Source organism: Protopterus annectens, chromosome 1.part0 (assembly GCF_019279795.1).
Source record: "Protopterus annectens isolate FY-2018-M chromosome 1.part0, PAN1.0, whole genome shotgun sequence".
NCBI lineage: Eukaryota > Metazoa > Chordata > Ceratodontiformes > Protopteridae > Protopterus > Protopterus annectens.
The window spans coordinates 448465601-448481666 of record NC_056725.1 but is presented as its reverse complement, the minus strand read 5'-3'; the positions used below and the strand labels follow the sequence as shown (position 1 = coordinate 448481666).

Below are 16066 nucleotides of genomic sequence, written 5' to 3'. Positions count from 1 at the left end.
TGTCTCCTGTTGACTGAAACTAAAAGATAGCATCCTTTTGTTATGTGGTCATAAAGTAATTTAAATTTCAGCTATTCTTTTGAAGTTAACTTCTTGTGTTTCAGTTTCCATTGTTAAAATATATACATCTAAACAGTCACAATAGTGCAGGTATACTCCTGCAGGGCATGCTGTGGTTACAGTTTAGCTCAGTACTTTTCAAAATATTTCTTCTGTACCAGCAGTTTGATATACACATAACATACAGTTCTAATACGGTTGTAAACCAAGCATATGCATCATGTTGATATTAACAAATGACTTATAATTACTTAAAAAATTCCAGCTAGCTGGGCTGGCAGTGTCTCCTTTTGTTACAGATACCAGCTGTTTTTTTTTTTTTTTTTTCCTTTTGCCCTTGCTCATCAACCATGTCTGAGGGCATGTCCTCTCTATGGACCACACCTTCCCTTAGGGAGTATCAAGTGCCCTCCCACCCACAATGGGCGCACCCATCCCTTTTTGCCGCTCCATATGTCACGTGAGCTGCTAATTGACCCCCGGTCGATTGGGCTGTAATCATGGCTTTATCCCTCTACGCCATTGTAGCAGCCTGGAAAACCATCTTCTTAGTAGCATTCTCATTCATGCAGTTTGTTTTCCTATTTTAAGCCATTTTAGTTACGGAATCACATCTGGTCTTTTGCAAGGATAGCCCTTGTTCATTTTGAAAGTGGTTTCAGAGGTGTCACTGTACCAGTCAGTCCCATCAACTTCCTGAATGTTTTAGTAGTGAAAACAGTAAAAAAAAAAAAATAGGGTCCCTCACACCCTGGTCTTGCACATGTAACTCATTTATAGCCTGAGGCATATCCACAAGTTTAGGAAACAGTCTGTATTCATCTCTTTTTTGCCCGAAAGAGAGAGGTTTGCATTTGACAGTTTCCGAGTATGTTTTTTTTTTTTTTTTACTGTCAATCTTGTTTTCTTAGGCCAAGATAGCAGCAGAAGGCTGCCTAGTGAACACATTTTGGACATTTACTCATTTTATCCTGTATCCTTCAGCGCGCCAAGTGTACAGTTATACCATTTAAAACAGTAGTTGTTTGCTGCTGTTAATGTGGTTATAGTGAGAAGTCTGTTTTGAGATATTTTATGCTTTGCCATTATGTTGCCAACATCTTGCTACATTGTTTGTATTGTGTTAGCTGGCATCTCCCTGGTCCAGATATTTTAGTTGTTACACTCAAGCTTTGGATCCTGTGTTATACACTTGTTTGAACTCTAATCTGTGGGCTAGTTGCTGGGGACAAGTTTTGAATGGAATGCGCTTGCTCTAGGGTGACTGTCTGTAATACTTGACAGGGCTGGGCTGCTACTTGGGCCTAATTCAGAGCTTGCCTGTTTGATCAGGAGTTCCAGTTATAATGGGAGTGCTGACATTTGCTGATTGTTTGAGTCTAGCATTTACCATATTCAGCATTTTGTACACCTGGATTGTCTTGGATTACCTGTTCATGGTATATTCATCTTCTGTGGGTGGAAGACTTTTTGTATTTTGTATTTGTGTCCTCATCAAAGGCAATTGAAGGGATTTAATTCTGTTGTTGTTGTTGGGGTTTCACTCTGTAACTGGTTTTGTTGTAAGATCTCTTCACTTTGTTTGTCACTGCAGATTTCCTTTTGTATGTACTTAATCATCAACAGTAGTTGAGTGTATATGAGTATATATATTTATAAAATAATTTTATCAGCTTTATTATTCATTCCAGTGCCATAGCGAGATAAAGCCCTGACTACTGCCCAGTCATTTGTGGCTCAGGGTGAGTGATAGACCAGCGGGGAGGACAGATATACCCATACTGGTGTGGAGTTGGGAGGAAGGCATATACACCAGCACACCAAGTAATTAGTGCAGAGTCTATGAAACCGTTTGCAGTGTGCTACAGCTGAAGTTGTAGGGAATTTGCCAGTGTTCGCTCCTTACAGAAGTGGGAGCAGTTCAGCATAGTCTGCCTATTGCAGATCGTCAGGGAGCACAGGGATGCAACTAGGGATAGGCTTAAAGATCGAAACAGTTGAGTCTCTCTCAGCAACTCATAAAGTTTTGCTTTGTATACAGTTGTGTTTTTATTTTACACCGCAACAGTCTCCATAATAGCAAATTAAATGAGTGCTAGACAGTGCAAGTCCTTTATTTAGTTGGGTTATTTCATATGGAAAGGGACTGCCACACTTTCCCTTTGGTTGTCTAAACTAGTACCAAGAATGTGTGCTAGCCCATGTCTTTGGGGTAGCTTTTTTGTTCTTCTATTTTAAAAATGTCTCAGGAGTAAATCTTAAAGCACTGCAGGGTAGATATGTAGTCCAAGGGCTGAGCTGGTTTTAATACTACTGTCTAATAGATGCTTCTGCTTTAGATGTGTTGCAAGGGCAGAAGATAACATCAGTACCCACAAGCAGCTGTGACTCACCTTCAGTCTCACTGCTACAGGGTGGTGCCCTCCCAGAAATAACCACCTCACCAGCCCTGTCTGCAAATGTGCGGTCTGTCTGGGTCTCCCCCAGGCTACCAGACCTACATGCTTGTCTCCAAGCCTGACTGCATGTAACTGCATGCACATATGGTACTGCATTATCAAAATCATTCCCTATCAGGACATCTGCAGAGTGGTAGTCTGGTACCCTTGTTGACTCGAGACAACTTACTGTTGGCATTTTGTCATTCCCACTTACTAGTTCTCCCACTTTCTGTTCCCCACCTTGCCTCCATTGACATCTATATGCTACATGGCCCCACTGGTTGCATTTAAAACATTTAACCCTTGGTCCTGGATGTGTACCTGGACCAGTGGCTTCCCCTGCTACTGGCGGACTCTGTTGGGGCAATCTGGGCTGCCCACCATGGGTTCCCTTAGACCCATGAGCAGCACTGGGTGTCCCTTTCCTGTGCAGTGGTGCCCTGCTTGCTAGGTATAGATCTCATTTCTTCCACAACTCATCTACAGTATTGCATTTGTCTGTCAGCTAACCAAATTCTCATGTCTTAAGGCAACGTGCTAAGGGCTTGTTCCCACACCAAAAGGTCTGCCAGCCCTTCAAAAGTGGTGACCTGACATCCACTCACACACCTATGAACATAAGTCCTTAGCTCAGCAACATATTCACACACACTTTCATCTGCCATGTATCTGTGCTCACAAAACTTTTTCCTATAAGCTTCAGGTGTTAACTTAAAATATTCTAGCCAACCGTTTTTTACAACATTATAATTTAAACAATCAGTATCAGACAGTTTAGATGTTACAGTTACAGCTTTGCCATGGAGTAAGGAGGTCAGGAACCATACCGAGAGCCCTTGGTCAACATTATACTGTTTACATACCCTCTCAAACGGGTCTACTATACATGATTGAAATTTCAGAAAGCCAAAACCAATATAGCCGAGACCATATGTTAGACACTTGAAATTTCGAACATGTAAAAAAAAAAAATGAAAACTTACCTACATATTGCTAGCAGGGGGGCAAGCCCCCTTCACCCCCCTGCAATTTAAATATACCAACTCCGAGATCACACTACAGTGCGGAAGATGGGAATCTTCCCATTCCACACTATACAGAGATGCCCGTTCTGCATGAATGAAATTTCAAAAGTTGATCATATGGTCTCAGCCATATGGGAATCGTCTTCTGAAATTTCGATCATGTGTAGGGGACCTTCTCAAATATATGAATGAAACTCTCAAAATTATCCCCCTCTGTAAATTGTGGAAGAAATTTACTGACCTTTGTTGCTTTTGTGGTTCGGTTACTCCCTTCCTCATTACCTCCATGACTCTGGCAAAGAGTCAGCGTCTCCTTTTCATGTTGCTGCTGCCTCTCTTTCTTCTTAGCCTCCAGGTGTCTCAGTCTCTCTGCTGCTTCTGTTTCCAAATGCTTGGCCTCCAACTCAAGTCTCTGTAGCTCAAGACGGATCTTTTAAGTCCTCTGTGGAAAGGTTGTGCTGTCCATTTTCTGAGAGTTGTACATCTCCATGGACAAGTCTGATTGTCCTCCTGATTGCTATTCTGTGATGCAGCTGTAACTAAAGCTGCAATCATGTCTGCTTTAGTCAGGTTGGCATGCACCAGTCCTTTAGCGTGGCACATCTCAGCCAAGTGGCTCCTTGTCAGCTTCCCATACTCCTCTCCTGATATGCTTGCCTGCTATCCCTGACTAACTAAGCCAGCAAAAAAAATAAAACAATTGTGATATAAACTCTGAATGTTCACTGCGTGGTTGATTGAGAGCACAAACACCTTCAGTGACCACTGTACACAGGCTACAGGAATTCAGTATCCACACAACCACAATCCAATTAATATGTGATGTGGCTCTCTCACCACTATCACCCAGTTGATATGTGATGTGGGTATCCCACCACTGCCAAACAATTAATATGTGATACCCCTGCACTGGCCCGGTAACCAAGGATCCTCAATCCTCACCACTAGCACTAGTGAGGGATGTACACATTTGGAAGCATGACAAGTACACACACAGTATACAGTTTCCCTTAAGAGCACACACAGATCGCAGTCAGTCTGGGGCTGGTTTCTCCCTCTCTCTCCAGATCCTAAATAGGACTCCCCACTGGCACAGCTATAGGGTTAAGATCTCAGCCGAGCGGTTAAGCCAAAACCTCCAGCACGCTCTCTGCCCAATCAGTGCTTTGTGTCCCTACCTAAATAGCTGACACACGCACTTTGAGATTTGATTTATATACAAAATCACACACACTCCTAAGAAAGGCTGGCACAGGTGGTTGTTTACTAGCTGTGCCCCCTTCTGTCCAGACTAAAAGGTAGTTATCACTGCTACCAACCAGCTTTTTATCAACTACTGTAAGGCCCTTCCCAAAGGGTGACCAATCCTACTATGTGATGCTACTGTTATCCAAATGGTAAGTGTGACCAATGCCAAGGCTATTGGAGTGGCCCATACTGTGTCAGCAAATACATATACAAGTACACTAAGAGCTTAAACATCTCTAAACAAACCAGCTGCAATTAAAAGATTTAAATATATTTTTGTTTGTCTTTTGGCTTTTCCCAGTTAGAGGTCGCCACAGTAGAACTCCGGTCCGCTAATGATTGGCAGTGGATTTTTACTGTGCTGAGTTGCCAGCCCAAAGCCCAACCTTCAAAGAAGGTACACCCATTCACACTCGCACCAACATGCATGTCTTAAATGTCACTTGACCACAGGGAGGGCATGCAGACTCTGCACAGAAGGTGCTCCAGCCAAGAATCTAATGGGAGAACCTCTTGCTGTGAGGTGACAACGCTAACCACTGCACCACCACAGCCTAAAAGATTTAAATATATTTAATAATAAATAATAAAAGAACAAAAATACTCAATGACTCGACACTGACTACAGAGTTCAGCATCACAGGAAACATTTTAAAACAGCATTGCAGGACAGTCTCAAGTAAATACAGAAAACATCTAAACTAATATTTACTATATTCCTATCTCCATCTAAAGAGATACTATGCCTGAATCTTACTTATAGAGCAACACTCAGGCGGAAGTGGTGAGTGAATGTTTCTTGGTCCAAGACAAGATACAAAATGCCAAGTCTGTCTCCGAGAGAGTTCTTAAATTACTATCAAACATTACTGCTGGGTCAGCTTTGGATGGTATCACTCTTTGTCATTTGCCTTCAGTTCCCAGGCTAACAGAAACTAACATAATTTTTAATATCTGTATGTGAGAAGTACATATCTCTCAGAAGTTTGCATAGAACTGGAAGTTGTAAAACAATTAACACTTTTACATTTGAAATCTAGTAATTATTTCTGTTTGCAGACAATAGGAAAACATCTAGCTCTAGACATTGTGTCTGCTTGCTGAGAAGATTCTGATTCCAACCTATTTTCTTGAAACCTTGCAAGTTAACTCTGTATGTTCCAGCTTCTACGTATTAAAACATAAATTTGCACAGGTATATAGTTTATATACATTTCTGTTCTTTTCCAGTAGGGTACACTGTGGTTACATTCCTGAAGCTCAGTACATAACATACAGTTCAACACACCCTTCTGCACCAGTAGTTTAATATCCACATAACATGTTATCTTACATTTATAAGACAAGCATATGAATTGTATTAATATTCACAGATGACACACGACTATTTACAAAATTCCAGATAGCTGGGCTGGCAGTGTCACATTTCTGTATAAATCATATTAATATTTTCAAGTGGCATATAATTATTTACAAATTTCCAGGTAGCTGGACTGGCAATATTTCCCTGGTGTCACAGTGCGTCACCCTGGTTTAATCAATCGATTGTAATACCTCAATTCTGCCCATTTGTTATACTATTGCAGGACCCCTTCCTGGATGAAGTCACTACATGAGTTTCTTTATTTAACAGGAGATCTTTAGTAGATGAACTGCTGCAGTCCAGATACCTACCCATCATCCCATTACTGGATTTGAATTCAGTAAAGATCTTCTCATAGCTACTTTGCTATAATTTTGTATAGCTATTGTGTGCCTACAGAATTACTTTTGCAGTAAAATGTTACTACAATTTATGTTTTTTTGTGCTAGAAAAATTATAAATGGCGTGTCATAATGTATTTTTTATGTGAAGCACATGCCAGTTTGTACCACAGGAGCAGCAATGCTGGCCGGATGTCATTGTCTTGTAAGGGTCCTACAGTTAGAAAACGTAGACCAAACATTACTGATATCATTAGAAGATGTTTGTAACTGGAAGTATTCTTAGAGATAAACAGGCCTTTGGGAGGGAATTGTGTATGTAGTAAAACTAACTCTGCATGTTCACTTTTTCTTGCAGAGTAAAGGAGGTGTACAGGCTGGAAGACATAGAGAAAATCTTTTTAAGGTACGTAAGCTTTACATCAGTACTGCTGGAGAGTGGTACATCGTTTGGCATAATTTCTGGTTGTTCCTAAACTTTTCATACTGTATGAAACAATAATCATTAGTTGTATATGTAGCAGTTATAGTGGACAACAAGGTTCATGACAGCAACCTTTCCTCCTCCTAGAGTTATGACTATTGTACTGTGCTATTTTTGACATTTGTTGTAAACCCAAACAATGGGCTGCATATGCAATACTGTTAACCAATTATTTTGCACCAATTCTCAACCCAAAACCTTCTCAATTGACCATTATCAGCCCCCATAGCCACAATTTTTTATTGATTTTATTTTTCACATTTTAAAACAAATCCATGATGTTAAGTTGTCAATCTCACCTCCATTCTTGCTGGATGGGTTCGGAGCCGATCCTCGGCTCCGACTCGGCACTTGCTAAGCTCGAGAGTCACTTTTACCAGCTCGAGGCAGCCCCATATCCCATGATGCAAGGCGGTAATTACCCAGATCTCGTTTGCCGCTTCGCTGATGAGGTCAGTCTTTTTACCAGCTCCTGGTAAGTGATATTTTTCTTGCTATTTGTCAGGTGTCTCAAACCCTAATGTATAGTCTTTATAACCTTCAGTGTACTTTATTCACTTAGCTCCATACCCATTTCCCCTTAGTTCACTTAGTTTTAGCGTATTCGGGCCTTAGGCCTTTCCCACTCTCACAGTTCCTGTCAGGATTTCCCTCAGGTATGTGTGTATTGTGTCACTCTTATAGTAATAACTAATTATTATTATTAGTTATTTATAATTTTTATTTGTTAGTGTCTTGTTTGGACTGATTGGTGTGTGTGAGTGTTTTAGGACTGAGATATGTCCAAAGATACTAGGGTCTCAGGTTTCAAGAAGTGTGACTCGTGCTGTCAGAAGATGTCTCTGACAGACGGTCACACTTCTTGTATTTATTGCCTGGGACCCCTACACCTGCAGGACTCATGTGCCATATGTCATTCTTTCAGCCAGAGAGTCCTGCAGGAATGTAGAAATAAGTTGATCCTCCGGGGTCTTCTTAAACCATAGAGCTCCCCGGCTAAGGTCGGCTCCGAGAGCCCTCCAAACCTTCCAAGACCCTGGCTTCGGTGTCCAAGTCTGTGGTCTTGGTTCCGACTCCGCCGGAGTTGACATCGGCTCCGTCCGGAGCCGATCCTTCCTTGTTGGAAGTTTCTGTACTGGCACCGGTTGGCTCCGATACCCTGGCTTCGGCACCTGTGTCGGCTCCGTCTGGAGCCGACACCCTTGCGTCGAAGCATGTCTCGGCTCCGGCTGGAGCCGAGATATCTTTGTCTCCTCTCGGAGCCGACAAGTTGTCGGCTCCGCCTGGAGCCGAACGTTCTTCGGCTCTGATGGCTAGATCTCCTTCTTTGGAGTCTATACACTCGGCTCCAGCCTCTCCCTTGCTTTTGGAGCGGAGCCATCGGAGCCGATCATCGAGGTCGTCCAGGCTCTCAGACCACGACTTAGAGAGAGTGGTGAGTAGGCTATTAAAATCACAGGCACTAGCCCAGATGCTCCATAGCCCGTCTCATCAGACGTCAGCTATTCTACACCCCCCTGAGATTCCTCCTTCGACTCTCTTACAGAGTTCGGAGCCGGAGATTATTGGTACCGTGACTGTTGCTGCTTCGGAGCCGATACCACACCTTTCGGCTCCGTCATCTTCGACTCCTATCTCCTCCTTGAGACCTTCCTTGGAGGGATCTGGGCATCGAGCTTCCCTGGTCGGTTCCGAGGGGGCGAGTGGCATCGGACCCTTGTCCGACCCCGTTCTCCCTCTCGGAGCTTCAGCCTTGGTGAGCTCGGCTCCGACATCTGCTAAGGAGCCTTCCCTTTCGGTGGGACCGGGGATCCCTGTTTCTTCGGAGCGGGATCTCTCGACCCTCCCTAGGATTGGAGCCTTCGAGGTGATGAGGAGTGTGCTAGCCCCAGAGCTTAGCCAGCAGTCGGTTCCTTTAGCTCCTCCCTCTATGGTGCCTGTAGATGCCTCTTCCCGCTCTCTTGCTCCCGGACCCAGAGATCCATCGCCCCAGGTTTCCCCATTGGGAAGGACTTCCTCTTCTGAGGTTTCTCCTGATCCTTCAGGTGAACCCCCGCGTAAGAGGACCTGCAAGAGGAAGCATTTAGACTCCCCTGAGTCTGCAACATCAGATACCAATTTAGATGAGTCGGAGGGGTCATCAAGATCTCCCTCTGAGGATGTCTCCTTTTCAGACATCCTTGAACTCCTCAAACAGAGGGGGAACTGGCCCTCCATTAATCCCTTCGAGGATGAATCAGTATACCTGGAGGCTTTTGGATCTCGACCCTCCACCTCCTGGGTGTCTCCGCCTTTCGACCCCCTTATGGAAGTCATAGCTCGAAAGGCGTGGGCATCTCCTGATTCGGTGGAACCAGTCCCCAGGAGACCTTCAAAGTTTATCACGGCCCCCGCTGAAAAGCAGTTTCTTTCTAAGGGTGTCCTGGTTGATGCCATGGTGGTGGCGGCCGCCACCAAGAAGGAACTTGCAGATCCTTCCGTGCCAGTCCATCCTCCTAACAAGGAGTCTAGGACCATGGACAGTTATGGCAAGCGGATGTTCTCCTCAGCGACCTTTGCTATGCGTTCGCTGAATTATTTGTGTCACTTCACCAGACTTCAGAGAGACATCCTCAAAGAGCTAGGTGAAGTAGTACAGGATCCGTCAGCAGCAGGGGCTCAAGAATAGATCGACTCTCAGCTGGGAATCCTAAATTCCATAACCAACTCCTCCATGCGGCTCATTTCTTATGCAGCCGATGGGGCGAGTAGAGCTGCAGGCACAGGAGTGGCCCTCAGACGTCAGTCCTGGATGCTTCTCTGTAATTTTGCAGACCCCTTTAAGGCATCCTTCACAAACTCTCCCTTTGATGGGACAACATTGTTTGGCCCTCAGGTGAAGGACACTTTAACCAGGTGCGAACAGGACGGCAAGACTCTTTCTGCCGTAGGAGTCCGTTTCTCCACTCCTTCTAGACCTTACCCCAAAGGTCAGAAGGGAGGGAAAATGTGGTTCCGGAAATCACAAGGAGTCACGCCTGATGCACGTGGTCAGTTTACCCCCAGAGGCAGAGGGGTTAATAATAATAACAGACGCCGCCCTAGGGGCAGAGGGGGTCCGCAGAACCAGGGCTCCAGAGAGCCTCTCTCTGACAAGCCCTTCCAGCATCCCTGAGGTGTTGCCCAACTGCCCACCCTTGGAGGCAGTCGGGGGAAGATTGTCGCTGTACCCAGAAGCCTGGCTTTCCCTCTCTCAAGACAAATGGGTACAGTCGATCATATCTGAGGGTTACAAGATTCCTTTCCAGGAAAGCCCCTTCCCTCAAAGAGGTTCCCTTCCAGACGTACAACCCGGTCTAAGGGCAATTGCACAATTAGAGGTGTCAAAGCTTCTAAAGAAAAGGGCCATCCAGCCAGTACCAAAAGATCATTTAGAATCCGGAATCTACTCAAGATTCTTTTTGGTCCCCAAAAAGACGGGAGACTGGAGACCAATATTAGACCTCAGCAGGCTCAACAAGTCTGACAAAAAGACAAGATTTCGGATGGTCACACTTCAATCGATTTTGCCCTTTCTGGGCAAAGACAACTGGATGTGCTCCATAGACCTTCAGGATGCGTACTATCATATAAAGATTCACAGATGCTCCAAAAGTTTTCTCCGCTTTCGGCTGGGGACCAGTCATTTTCACTTCAGAGCCCTGCCCTTTGGCCTCACTACAGCCCCCAGAGTGTTCACCAAATGCATGGCAGTGGTCACGGCTTACCTGAGACGTCAAGGATTCCAGGTGTTTCCGTATCTCGATGACTGGCTCCTCTCAGCCACCACCAGGCATCAACTTCTCCAAGCCAGGATTACACTCCATATCTCTGCGGCCACTTAGGAATTTCAGTCAACTTCGAAAAGTCTTCCTTGTCGCCCTGCCAATCTATTACCTTTATAGGCGCAAATCTAGACACTACTCGGATGTCAGCAAACCTAACAAGTCAGAGAATCCTAGATATCCAAAACCACGTTCGGATCATCCTATCCAGCAAAAGGGCACTAGCCAGGTTGGTCCTGAAAGTGTTGGGCCTCATGGCAGCTGCCATAACACTTCTTCCTCTGGCCTGCTTTTACATGCGTCTCCTACAATGGATGTTGTTCACCCAATGGTCCTTCCAGCAGCTTCCCATGCGTCACAAAATTCTGGTGACACAAACCTGCAAGAACCATCTATCCTGGTGAATCTCCTCTCCTCTAGTTCATCAGGGCAGACCATTTTTTCCCCCGGCCCCGGTAGCCATGGTCATCTCGGATGCCTCCCTGATCGGGTGGGGGGGGCATTATCAGGGCAGGATGGTTCATGGCACATGGAACCGTTCGAATACCACCTGCACATAAATGTCCTAGAGATGAGAGCAGTGCTTTTAACGTTGCAAGCCCTCAACGACTTTCTCCCTTTAGGGACTATTGCAGTTCACACGGACAACATGTCCGTCGTGTGGTACATCAACAAGCAGGGCGGGACCAAGTCCTATCCCTTGTGTCGAGAAGCTCTCAGACTTTGGCAATGGGAGATCTCCTCTCATCGGTTTCTGGTAGCAATGCATATCCCCGGGAAAACCAACATAATAGCGGACAGATTGAGCAGAGCTATTCTCATGCCTCACGAGTGGTCTCTCAAGCAATCCATTGTGGAAGAGATTTTTCAGAAGTGGGGCCGCCCATGCTGCGATCTTTTTGCTACACCCCAAAACAGCAAATGCCCAGACTTCTTCTCTCTCTTCCCACTTCCGGGCCATCCCCCCAGAGACGCTCTTACCCAAGATTGGCCCCGGGGACTTCTTTATGCCTTTCCTCCCTTTCCTTTGATACCACAAGTACTCCAGAAAGCTACCATCTTGAGAGCCAAAATGATTCTCATTGCCCCTTACTGGCCTCGACAAATTTGGTTCCCGTTCCTTCATCGCCATCTTTTGGTGCGGTATTGGCATCTGGACCCAGTTCCAGATCTTCTGACCCACCGGTCGGGTCAACTGCACCGGTCCGTTCCTTCCCTCAACCTCACAGCTTGGTTGCTCCACTTCCTTCCTTAGCCAGGCTTCCTAAGATCTCTAATCCCGTTAGAGATATCATAGTACCTTCTCTTAAGTCCTCTACCAGGAGGATTTATTCTAGCAAGTGGAAACGCTTCTCCTTTTGGGCAATATCTAAGAACATAGACCCCTTTACTGCCACTATTCAGTCAGTCTTGGATTTCCTTGCGGAAATTTTTCACTCAGGTTCTTCGTCTTCCACAGTCAAAGTTCAGTTGGCTGCAATCTCGAATTTCCATGTCGGCTTTGCAGACCACAACATTATGTCCCACAAACTTTGTAAAGCTTTTCTCAAAGTAGTGTTCCTTCTTAAACCCCCTGTTAGAGATCCTCCACCACAGTGGGACTTAAATTTAGTGCTGACATCCTTGATACTTCCCCCTTTCGAACCGGCTGCTTCATGTTCATTTAAGTTTCTTTCTTGGAAAACACTTTTTCTAGTCGCTGTTACCTCGGCTAGAAGAGTGTCTGAACTTCATGCCCTCTGTGTTCGTCCCCCTTATTTGGTCTTCCACAAAGACAGAGTATCCTTGAGAACCAACCCATTCTTTTTGCCCAAGGTTGCTTCTAAGACAAATTTAGACCAATCCATTGATCTCCCTGTATTTTTTCCAAATTATTCTAACAGGGCGGAACAAAAATTGCATTACTTAGATGTTCATCGCCAACTTAGATATTACTTGGACAGGACAAAGCAATTTAGGAAGTCCGATCAGCTCTTCCTGTCTTATGCTGAAAATAGAAAAGGTCTCCCTGTTTCTAAAGTGACCTTATCCAGATGGCTATCTTCCACCATTTATCAGCTTAGGGGCAAACAGCTGAACTCAAAACCTAAAGCTCATTCCACAAGAGGTCTAGCCACTTCTACAGCCTTTCAGGCTAGACTACCCTTAGATACTATTTGTGCAGCAGCCACTTGGGCCACTCCTCATACCTTCGTTTCTCATTACAAATTGGATTTGGCCTCCAGGGACAGGGCAAGCTTTGGTTCCACTGTCCTCAAGAGTCTGTTCCATTGAGCCACCCAGGATAGAGGTACTAGGGACGCGGTCCCATCCAGCAAGAATGAAGGCGAGATTGACAACTTCACATTTAGAAGTTATGTACCTACCATAACGTTCCATGTTAGTTGTCTTCTCTCGCCTTCTTTCTTGCGTCCCTCCCTCCTGTCCCCCTAGCCTGGACAGACCTTGATCTCCCCTTTTCTCTGGAAGATTCTTCTTCCTTGGACACCAGATGGTTCTTGTCCTTGATTACCTGGTTTCCATTACAGCCTTTTTAGGTTAGTGTTTCTCTTTCCTTAGTGGAAAGTTTTTTTATAGGCAGTTTTTCCTCTAGATACCAAACGAGATCTGGGTAATTACCGCCTTGCATCATCTGATATGGGGCTGCCTCGAGCTGGTAAAAGTGACTCTCGATCTTAGCAAGTGCCGAGTCGGAGCCGAGGATCGGCTCCGAACCCATCCAGCAAGAAAGAAGGCGAGAGAAGACAACTAACATGGAACGTTATGGTAGGTACATAACTTCTAATTTTCACTCATGTAATACTGCAAGACAGTTGAAATACTAATAAAGAATACATTAGTGTAGGATATTGTTATGCTTGCTCATTCTTGATTTGCAGATATGCCTTTGAACTTGTCTCTTTCTGTTGCCAGAGTCCCCTATGTCCAGTTGTCTTTCTTCACTTCTGATGGATTGAGCATTTATTGACCTCTCTCTAGTCATAGGCCACAGTATCACATCGTAGTAAAATGCTTCACACTGGCACTCATCAACATTATCTCATATTTTACTTTAAGTAATCCTTTGGTGTACGATCAGTGGCGGCTGATGACTTCAAATCAAAGGGGGGCTGCAGGAGACAGCTGAATGGATGGGGTCAATGGGAATGGGTATGGCCAACTAGAAAGGGGAGGAGCTATGCTCAAAACCACAAAAACTAACTTTAATTAAATACTCTGCCCTGGGTGCCAAACCATCATTATGAGAGTCCAATCAAGACAAAATGAAGTGTAGAAGAAATAACATATTTCAATCCATTGGCTGCCTGACAGCTTACTTCATATCTAGATGGAAACAAAAAGGTTGTGAGGCATGAAAAAAAAATACTTTTTAAATACGTTACTGGAATGCTAGTCAAAATCAAGTATAAGAAAAACAAGCAGCACTCAACTCAAACCACTTCTGTATATACTCAAGTTCTAATTATAATTTATATTCAGCTTTATTAAAGTACCAAGTAACATGCTGAAAGTAGCAATCTCTGTGATACCCCCACTTGTAAAAATGTTTCTTATCCAAAAAAGACCTGCTGCCTGACAACTATCTACTTGTTTCATGGGGAAAACATGATCAAAGTAAAAAATGAAAAGGAAACAGGAAACAAGCTCAACATACATTGCTTAAAGGATTACTGCACGGGATATGGACCACACATGATAGATTGGCATTCTGTTTACTTTGCAGGTAAAGCCTGTAATGAGCTCTTAAAATAATGTAATCCTGTACTTTATTACAAATACTTCTTATTTCGGCTTTTTCCCGCTTAGGGGTCGCGACAGCAGATCACCTTGTCTGCTCATGATTGGCAGTGGAGTTTTACGGTGTTGAGTTGCCAGCCCGGCGCCCAACCTTCCACAGAAGGCACAGACACACACACACACACACACACACACACTCACACTCACACCTAGGGGCAATTTAGAGTGTCCAATCCACCTATAGCATGTCTTTGGGATGTGGGAGGAAACCGGAGCACCCGGAGGAAACCCACGCAACCACAGGGAGGACATGCAGACTCCACACAAAGGCACCCCAGCCGAGGATCGAACCAGAGAACCTCTTGCTGTGAGGCGGCAATGCTAACCACTGCACCACCGTGGCTACCCTCCTTTATTACAAATACTGTCATATACATTTCAATACCCAAGGCTTATATGTTATGTAGTTATGTAAGTATTCTTTGCATGGCAACAAAAGAAAGGCTTTCAATGTTGGCAATTCTTTAACAGTGTGCTTATTAAAACTTACTTGCATCTTAGAATCTCAGACAAGCTTATCAAATGGTCATTAAAGCACTGCTACTTAAGCACAGAGCAACAGGCACTTTCTGAATAATAAGCATAAATCAACAGTATAAAAATATGACAGAAACCAGAACATTCTGCAAAATCAAGGACAGATGAAAAGCCATTGTAGTACTTGCGTCTACCTTGGATGGGGGGATAGTCTGCACATTTACACTGCGTAACTGCTCCTTGCCTTGCTTGGACAGATAGAGTCTCTACATGGGGGAGTGGGGTGCAACAAGTATGTCACAGTTTGAAATGTCTCTGGCTGACAGCGATGGCCCTGAAACATTTGTCATACGTCTCAACCTCAGAGCAAGAAATCTTGACAAAGCCATACATAGAAGTGGGACAAAGGCCCAAAAATAAGGACAAATTTTAAATATTGCTCTTATAAACTTAGAAAGATAATAGAATAGTAGGTCTTGCATTAGTATGAATTTTCTGAAGGGTATGAAATCTGAAACTGAAATGTCTGTCATTATTTTCTAACTTCAGTCTTTAATTTGCCACTAATTTGCCAAAAAAACACAATTTTATGAAAAATGGACCAAAAATGTGATTCAAAAATATAAAATAGCCACACAATACAGCTGGGAACCTGTCAAAGAAGGGACATTTTTTAATATTAGTATTGCTAACTTGAGCAGCTGACAAAATAAAAGAATCTACATGCATTTCTGAAATAAAAGTAATCTAGAACTGATTATTACAGTTATTTATTAATTGTAAACCCTCCATGTTTTCTTCCAAAATTGCCATTTTGCAGAGGGATTATTAGGGGAAGAGCAAAATGTTGAGCCAAAATCAGGGACAGTTGAGAGGTTTGGATATGCCTAATTCTATAAAGCAATTTATTTCCATGTACCTCTCAACCTGTTAATGCAGGAAATCTGGACAAGGCCAAATATATGATGGGAACATATAAACAGTACTAAAAATTGCTCTTGTATAAACTGAGACAGTTGATCGAAA

The 16066-nt window shown here is 44.0% G+C and overlaps 1 protein-coding gene across 1 annotated transcript in view; it reads left to right on the top strand.

Moving 5' to 3' along the window:
- Positions 1 to 16066, top strand: part of CMTR1 (cap methyltransferase 1) — a 2799821-nt gene that overhangs the window by 2412636 nt on the left and 371119 nt on the right. The window contains exon 21 of the mRNA XM_044060367.1: positions 6837 to 6884. Within this exon, the coding sequence (XP_043916302.1) occupies positions 6837 to 6884 (48 nt within the window). The remainder of the gene's footprint in view (positions 1 to 6836; positions 6885 to 16066) is intronic.